The sequence below is a fragment of the Petaurus breviceps genome, unplaced genomic scaffold (assembly GCF_028583685.1).
Source record: "Petaurus breviceps papuanus isolate PSGF00001 unplaced genomic scaffold, PetGlider_PUasm1.0 90730, whole genome shotgun sequence".
NCBI lineage: Eukaryota > Metazoa > Chordata > Mammalia > Diprotodontia > Petauridae > Petaurus > Petaurus breviceps.
The window spans coordinates 8,694,611-8,704,268 of NW_027187324.1; the positions used below are offsets into that span (position 1 = coordinate 8,694,611).

Consider the following 9,658-nt stretch of genomic DNA (forward strand, 5'->3'; position numbering starts at 1 on the left):
ATCATAGGTCTGAACAACCACAAGATTATACCTCAGTAATTAATAGGAAAGTTGAACAAGTCTCACATCAACAAAGAAGTATAAATGATATTTTTCATAATTAATTATAATTCCATAGACAGTATTGCAGATATACAACAAAATATTACCTATAACGAGTTCTAGTTAATGTAACAAATAGCAGTTGTGTAAGACAAGCCAGAAATAAAAATAATATAGAGGTAGTCTCATCCTTTTACTCCAGTAGAATAAGCTATTTGCTTTTTCACAGATTAAATTACCTAGTGTTCATTTGAACAAATAGATAAATGTAATATAGATACTCCAAATAAAGCCAGCAAGTGAAAACTATAATGTTTTCAAACTGAGAGAGAAGGGAGATAAAAATGTAAACTTTAAGAAAACATTTTAAAAGAAAAAAATTTTGATCTGCATACCTGAGTTGTCTCTTTTCTATCTATATATTCATAAAATGTTACTGCTGTTTTTAAAATGCATAGTCATAATCAGTGTATGTTTTGCCAATGTATATATCTTCACATGACTTCTAATAAGTCTTTCCTTATTTCTCTACATTCTTCATATTCACCATTTTTAAAATATAACCCATGTATAGTTATCTAAATTACAAAAGTGAGGCAATCTCTGGTCTCAAGATGTTTATATCCTAGTAGGGAGAGACAACATGTATAAGGAAGGTAACAATAGAAGGGAAGGAAATCTTGGTCTTGGGAGTCACAAAGATTGTTAGTGAAAACAAAGCACAGGTATATCCTTTCAAGCTCATAAACAAGAAAATTCTCCCCTGTTGTAGACCACCCAGCCTCTCATCAGAGACGCATCCAGTATTCTCCACATACTCTTTGATCCAGTGACACTGGATCTTCACTATCCCTCACACAAAACATTCTGTCTCCAGATTTTTCATTTCAAGATCGCTTTAACTGCTTCCTGGAAATTTTGATGTTTCATCATTTTTATTTTACATATTTCTATCATTTGTTCTTTAACTCCCTTATTGTTTATGATTTCACTGTTAAGTCTCCATTTGAGTCTGTCTCTTTTGTTATTTGTTCCTGAAGCAAACTCTATTTTGATTTCAGTATGATCTGTAAAAGATGTTTTGACTTTTTCTGCCTTTTTGCATTTCTTTGCAATATCTCTCTACCTTACATGGTGATTTTGGGTAAAAGGTCAAGGTTGTGCTGAGAAATAATACATATTCTTTTACTGTCCCATTTAAAAGATGCTGTAGTCTTTTAACGCTAGTTTTTCCTAAAATTTGTTCAGTATCATATTTTCCTTTTTTTTTTAATCCTTCAGTTGGACTTACCCAAAACTGATAAAGGAATATTGAAGTTATTTGTGACTATTGTGTTACTATCTATTGTCTTTTTGTTACTCAATTAATGTTTCCTTTGTAATTAGGATGTTAAGGTATTTGGAGAGTTTAAATTAATTACTGATATAGGTTTGTTGTCCATAGTTCCTTTTAACATAATATAGTTTCCTTGTTTATCCCTTTTTATTTTCTGAATGTTTGTTTTTGCTTTTCCAGATAGCATGATCATAACTCCTGCTTTTTGGGATTCACTTGATATGTTATAAATTTTCTCTATCCCTTCAGTTTTATTTTGTGTATATCTTTGTTTATTAAATGTATTTCTTATAAGCAACAGAATGTAGGGTTTTGTTTTCTTATCCAATGTTATTCTTTTTATTATGCTGTATTGTTTAATATCTATTCATATTTAAAGTTAGGAAATTTAGGTTTATATTTTCTTCCATCAGTCTCTAATATTGGGGGGGAGGGGTTTCAAGTTATTGGCTTTCCCCTCTTTTGTGATGTAAACACAGTATTATGTTCCTTCAGTTACATTAATTTTTTTAAGGTGTTCCTGTTCCCACTGGCTCTATTCCACCATCACTGTCTCTCATTTGTACTCCTTTTCCTGTGGGATTTTACATATTAGTACATTTTTCTTTCCTGCTTTTGTCTAATTCAACTCCCTTCATTTTTCCTTTTAATATAGATTCCCCTTTCTTCTCCTCCCCTTCAACTACTCTTCTTCATTTGTGTTTTTTTTATTCATTTTTTTGTGTTCCTTTCCAGAAAGGATTTCCTTCATTCATTTTCCATCTGCTCTAGACCCTCTGATTCATGACCACTCCGATTATCTGGTTTCTCTCTTTTCTCTGCATGCTTCATGTAATCAGATCTTCCAATGTATCCATTCTAGGTTCTCACCTCTAGGCAGTTTCTACCTCTACCTTTTAGAGCTTGCCACATGTATTTTCCTCTTCTTGTCTCTCACTCCTAGAAAAACGTCAGTTCCTGTAGGTAACAGAGATCATTGCCTCATGGTAAGGTCCCTCCCTTACCACATCTCTGGTTATGCTGACCATTGATCTATACACTCCACCAGTTACCTTTTTTCTCATATTTGCCTCAAAGTCTCTTTATTGCGCTTTTCCCTTTCCTTCCTCTTCCTTTCATGTAACTCTCCCATGTGGTAATATAATCCCAGTCTCACAATTCTCATTTCTGTTTTGAACCATTCAGTAGTGGTTCCATGTTCTCACATTCGACAAGGTTCTCTATCTCATCAACTATTGGATCATTTTCCTTTGTTTCATAGTATTTATTAATAGCTGCCTGAACTTACTTAATAGATATGGAGGTTATATTTTCCTTCTGTTAGTATTTTCCTAGTTGATTTATCTGCCTGTGTTCAAGGTCTTTGGGTTTTCTTCTTCCTGAGATCTTTGTTAATTTCATTCTTTTCTCCCTATGTCAGTCACTTTTTGAGTCCCTCCCCTCCACTTGTGTTTTCTACCGAGGATGGATTCAAAGTATCTCTGCCTTCAGTGATTTTTGGCTGGTCAGAACTGGTGCCCTGTCAGTGTTGCACTCTTTCCTCTCAGGCTTAGTGAAGTACTATACACTCCAAGGTCACACAACCAACGCACAGTATGCCGTCCAGTTGTCCTGTCCTGCTCCCTCTTTTCCTTAGTTCTTTGATCTGGTACCAACGTTCAGTGCTGCTGCTACAAACTTGTTTGCTTCAGCACTGACTCTGCTGGTGCTACAGGGTTGTCCATCTTGGCAATAAGAGTTGAGAACACTGCTGGTGCACGGGGCTGTGGCTTCTAGCAAGCTTTTGCTTCTGAGCACCTGACACTGCCTGGCTGTCTGTTGTATCCAAGGAAAATTACTGTAGCCTGGAACCTAGGGTTTGAGGACTGGTTTTGTTGTCTGTGTTGTAATCTTTGGTCTGTTAGTGCATCCTCACTGCCAATAGCATGAGATATGGGGGGGAGGGGTGCTAAATAAGCTCATCGGTTCATGGGTTTTGGGGGGGTAGGATGGAGACTCTCGTTAAACCTTCTTTTGTATTCTAGATGTCCTAGATCAGGGAGACAGCTGAAGTTACTTTATCTTTGGTGTATGGTTACTGTTATGGAAGAGTTTTAGAGGTCATGATGATCAGAAAAAAAATGTCTAGTCCATCATCTTGTTGCTCATATGACCCAGAAGTCAACTAAGACCATTTTCACCGCCCCACATGACAGGAATTCCCTCCTTCCTCATCTCTGCCTCCTGGCTTCCTTCAAATCTTTGCTCAGGCCCACCTTGTACAAGAGGCTTTTCCCAGTGTTCCTTAATGTTAATGTCTTCCCTCTGAAACAACCCTCAGTTCACTCTGTATATACCTTGTTTATGCATATTTGTATGTTGTCTCCCCCATTAGACTGTAAGCTCCGTGAGAACAGGAACTATTTGGTTTTTGCCTTTCACTGTAGCCCCAGTGCTTAGCATACACAGTTCCTAGGGACTTAATAAATGCTAGCTGACTGACTCACTATAGAGCCACTCTATAATTACCATACTGTCTTGTGATTGACATCCCTTCATGCCAGAAGAAAACTCAGCATTGCTAATTTTCCAAGCAGCCTACACCTCTAGTGAGAACCACCTTCCACAAAGACCTTTATATTCACTAGAGACTCTCAGTAGCTCTATCTTGGGGTTGAAAATTCCTCAAGTGGGGAAAGAACTTGTTCATTTGTTTCAGTTGTGTCTTTGGGGTTTTCTTGGCAAAGATGCTAGACTGGTTTGCCATTTCCTTCCCCAGCTCACTTTACAGATCAGGAAACTGAGGCAAAAAGGGTCAAATGACTTGCCTAGGGTCACACAGCCAGTTAGTGTCTGAGTTCAGATTTGAACTCAAAAGGATGAGTCTGCCTGACTCCAGGCATCTTATCCCCCTAGAGGTCACCAAAGTTGTTGTGCGGTTGTTCAGTAGTGTGACTTTTCATGACCACATGGACAATATCATGGTATTCTCATACCATATCTTTTTTTGAATACTATCCATGGGATTTTCTTGGCAAAGATGTTGGAATGTTTTGTCATTTCTTTCTCCTGTAAATCACCTTTTTTCAGAACTCTTCATTATGACCTTTCCATCTCTGGTAACCCTGCATAGCATAGTTCATAGTTTCGTTGAGCTATATAGGTCCCTCTACTACAAGGTAAGGCTCCAGGACTAAAGTATCACCCTAAAATTTTCCAGTCTAGGATTATTCCTCTACATTGTTCACTATACCATATGACCAGCCTGTCTTCTTTTGCTTTCATGCATTTTACTAATGACACCCTTTTTTACTCCTATTCTTTTTCTTCATTTATTATGTGCTGAAGTTATGATTCTATTGTCTTTTGTGTGATACTCATTTTCAGATCTTCAGAATATTTTCCATATTTCACAATTGCATAGAACACTGGTAGAATATTGATATAAAAAAAGATAGATCTTCCTTTTTGGGAGAAGTTTAGTGTCATTAAAGGAGCTCTGAAATTTCCTGAGAGCAAAGGTGCCAAGATGGAGGAGCTACAGTAAAGCAAAAGGCCTTCAAATCCATACCACGTGAGAAACAGTTGACAAGACTGTAAATGTTTAGGCTGCAGAAAAGAAAACTCAGAGAGGACATGATACCCGTCTTCAAGGTCTTGAAAGGCAATGTCATATAGGAGAGGGATTAGACTTTTTCTGTTCAGCCCCTAAAAGTCAGAACTGGGAAGAATGGGTGAAATTTTCAGAGACAGATTTAATTTTGCAATCAGGAGAAATTCATTAACAAGTGGAACAATCCAAAAGTAGAATGGGCTGCCTCACTAGAGGTCTTCAGGCAAAGACCGGATGACCACTTACTGGATGTGTTGTAGCTAGGCATTCTCTTTGGGGGTTAATTTGAACTCCTGGCCATTGAAGTCCCTTATAAGTTGGAAATTCTCAGCTTCTCATTCTGGAATAGAGACTTGACTTGTGTTTAGGACCAAAGGGTAAAATAAAGAACAGTAGATGAAAGTTGCAGAGGCAACTTTTGGAAAGGCTTCCCATCTATTAGAGCTATTCAAAAATAGAATGGCTTCCTTGATAGAGTAATGGGTTTACATATCACTCAGATTTTCAAAAGAAAGCTGTGTGGCCAGTTGTTAGCAGTGTCATAAGAGGGATATAAATTCAGATACAAATTGAATTAGATGACATCTCAGATTCTGTGATACTATTACTTTAGCTTTCTCAACGTGGATTAAACTCCAGCCTTCAGTTTAGTACTAGTTAAGTTCTGAGTCTTACTTGTATTTGTCACAGTACTCAGTGAAAGATCAATCAATTTATATATATATACATATACATATTCTTGGTAAAACAGTAATAGTGTTAACACACTAACATTCTACCTTAATTTATTAGCATTATTGTGTAGACTTTTTCTAAAAGTATTTTGACAATGCTTTCCTTTTTAAAATTTGAGATAGTTGACAAATGTTATAAATTCTCCATAAGTCTATATCAGAAATATTGATTTGTTAGTATAACCAACCCTTAATGTTTTGTATATACTTTGATTAAGCATTTTTAGTTGTGTGACTCAACATACCAAATTACTTTTTAATATTGCTTTCATTTATAAATCTTTTGACTTGAGCACATATGCTTCATTTAACAGGAATAACAAAGCTGAGACATAAATGGATTTGCTTATGTCATATTTTAAATGCTGATGCTAATAAAAATTTAGGGTTATACATTCTATTTCCATATCCGTCTCCTTTGGGAATTTGTAATTTTCTTAATATATGTTGAGGTAATGCTATATTCCCGAAGAAATGGTGAAGATCTCTAAATAAAAATATTTTTCTTATATGAAAGGGACATGTTGGAATGATAATTATATCTTAGCATGCTTTTTACCACGTAAATTGCAATTAAAATCTTTGCCATCATTGAAACAACTGAACTTGCATCTAACTGTGATGTACCATCCCTGTGATACAACTTTTAGCATTTTAAAAATAAACCTAATGCATCCTAGCATGTGCATCCTATCAAGAGGAAGTCCCCATCTACATATGGTAAAAATAGATGAATATTTTTCATGTTTTCTGCATTTCCACATTGTATACCACAGCATTATTACTCCTCACTTTTGTCACACTTTTTAGAAAACTAATGTGCATGTTTTTACTATTTTACAGTTGAAAATGAAGAGGAGGCAGAACGGGTTCTTTTCTCCTATGGTTATGGTGCAAATGTTCCTACAACAGCTAAAAGACGATTACAGCAAAGGTAAATTCAGTGCACATTAGTTTTATTTATTCAGACAAGTTAGTTAAGCATTTATTTATAATTTGTTGAATTTATTGATGATATACATACATTTAAAATTACTAATAAAATAACCCTAAGAAAAAATATACATTTTAACTTTTTATGCATTACTATAATGGATGGTAATCAGTATTTCAGCAACAACAACAGTAATGGACGGTAATCAGTATTTCACAAAGCAGTTATCTCCATTAAAATGTTCCTTGGTACCACTACTAGGGATAATAAAGCCATATAATTGTATTTCTGCCTAATTTCCACATGAATTACTCATGCTTGCATTAGCAACAGAATTTTCAAGTTAAAATGTGGTTCTTGGTGGCGGCCAGGTAGCACAGTGATTAAAGAGCACCGGCCCCAGAGTCAGGATGACCTGGGATCGAATCCGGGCTCAGACACTCAGAACCCACCCAGAAACACCTGGCCGGGTAACCTTGAGCAAGTTATTTAACCCCGATTGCTTTAAAAAAAAATGTGGTTCTTGTAGTTACCGTACTATTGCCACTTTCTCTTTCTTCTCATTTGTCAATTCCGGGTTTGCCTCCTACCATCAACATTCAGTAGCCTCTCCTCCTTTGAAGCATCCATACTATCTACATCTTCCACCCAATTAAAATCCTGGTAGCTGTTGTCTGCAGACTTCTAGTCCCTTTCCATTCTTCCCTCAGTGAGTTAAGTTCCTGTCTTCTCCTCCCTAGATCCTACCCTCATCCTAGGGGACTTCAACATACATACTGATACTTCCTCATACTCCTTAACCCCCTAGGTCCCCAACCTACTTCTTTCCTATGAGCTTTCCTCCACCCCACCACAGCCACACAAAAATGGTCATACCCTTGCTCTGGCCATCACCTACAGATGCGCTGCCTCCACAATCAAGGATTATGAAATTTCCTTATTGGATCACAATCTATTGGCTTTGTATTGCCCTCTCTACCTTCCAGTACCAAACCTTGCTCTTCATCCACACTATGACCTCTGATCCCTCTATTCCTCAGCTTTCTTCCAGGCTATCACTCTTGCACTAGCCACATTCTTATTTCCCCATCATGCTCCTTTGGTAAACCAGTTCAACTCTACATTGTCCTTTTTTCTTTAGTTCATTTCCCCCTTATATCACAGATTTTACCCTGCCCAACTTGGATAACTTCCACTATCATCTACTTTCATTCTCATTCCCACACACATGCTGTTAAAACAAAGGTGGAGAAAGTCACATGACCATTCTGACTGAATCCATTACAAATTTGTGTTACATAACCTTAAGTGAGCCCTCGTTGCTGAAAGGAAGTCCTTCTATACCTCTCTAATTGACTCACTATCACACTCACCACGTTGACTCTTCCAAATCTTTTTATCCCTCTTCAAGAGTTTCATGGCTCTCCCTTCCTCCCCCCCTCTCAGCTGAGAACTTTGCTTCATATTATACTGAAAAAAAAAAAAAAAACCGGGCCATTTGCAGAGCATTCTCTCTTCTATATCTGATATCACTCAGCTGCCTTCTGCCACTATCTTCACCTTTACCCCTGTCTCACACAAACAGGTGGCCCTTCTCCTCGCTAAGGCAAACCCTTCTGCCTGTATAGGTGACCCCATTCCATCTTGTCTCCTCCAGCAGATTGCCTTCTCTCATTTCTTCTCAATCTCTCCATCTCATGGCTTCTTCCCTTCTGCTTACAAACATGCCCATATCTCATTCATCTTCAAAAAAAAAAAAACCTCACTCATCTCTGGAATACACCTCCTGCAATCCAATCCAATAAACATTTATTAAATGCCTGCTATGTGCCAGGTACTGTACTAAGTGCTGGGGATACCATTAGTTAAAAAACCTCTCTACCCTTAAGGAATTTACAGTCTAGGGAGGAAGACAATACACAAAATAAGGCAGAAGGTGGGAGAGAGGTGTACTAGGGGGTATCTGGCATGGTGGCATCTTGTTCTGTGAAGTTGAAACCAGGCAGAGCAGCTAATGCAGAGTGGAATGAGCCTAAAAACCTACTTTCTGCCCTCTACAAAGGAAGGCATCAGAAGGATTTTGGTACTCCACCCTTCAGCCTTCCAGTTAGAGAAGAAGGGAGAGGGAGGTAGTGTCAGTCAAGGTTTGAGTTAGATACATGATAATGAGATTAGAGGAGAAGATTTAATCGGAGGGACGTCTTGATCCATGGAGCTGAAACCTAGCAGAAGAGCAGATGCATCTGATAGTACCACTACCCTGGTGTAAGCTTCCCATCTCCTCACACCTAGACTATTGCAATAGCCCACTAATTGGTGTGCTTGCCAGAAGTTGCTCCCCAGTCCAGTCTGTCCTCCATTTTTCTGCCAGAGTTTTTCTCCTAAAGCACAGGTCTGACCACATTACCACCACCACCACCACCACCACCCCCACTCAGAAAACTCCACTGGCTCCCTTGAAAATCAGATATAAAATCCTTTCTTTGGTGTTCAGAGCCCTTCATAACCTATTACCTTTACTCCTCACCTTTCCAACCTTACAATTTACATTCCCCTACATACTTTTGTATTCAGTGACACTGACCTCCTTACTATTCCTCAAACAAGCCTCTCTTATCTCTTCACTGGGCATTTTCACTGACTGTCTCCCATGCTTGGATTGCACTCCCTCCTCATTTCTGCCTCTTGGCTTTCCTAGATTCTTTAAAATCCTAGCTAAAATCCTATTTTCTATAGGAAGTCTTTCCCAATCTGTCTTAATTCAAGTGCCCTTCTCTCTATTGATTATTTCCTTTGTACATGTTGCTTGAATATTGTCTTCCCTGTTAGACTATGAATTCCTTAGGGGGGGAACTGGTTTTTTGCCCTTCTTTGTAAGTCCAGCATTTAGCACAATGCCTGGCACATAGTAGGTGCTTAATAAAAATTTATTGACTGATTTCTGTATTTTCATACACCTGCCATTATTGACCCAGTAGCATGTAAGTAGACAGAAATTTAGTACACAAATTCTGAAGAAA

General features: G+C 37.8%; 1 protein-coding gene across 4 annotated transcripts in view; it reads left to right on the forward strand.

The window, feature by feature from the left end:
* Positions 1-9,658, forward strand: part of PIBF1 (progesterone immunomodulatory binding factor 1) — a 321,204-nt gene that overhangs the window by 182,181 nt on the left and 129,365 nt on the right. For all 4 annotated transcript variants that reach the window (XM_069066780.1, XM_069066782.1, XM_069066781.1 and 1 more), the window contains exon 13: positions 6,548-6,638. In XM_069066780.1, the coding sequence (XP_068922881.1) occupies positions 6,548-6,638 (91 nt within the window). The remainder of the gene's footprint in view (positions 1-6,547; positions 6,639-9,658) is intronic.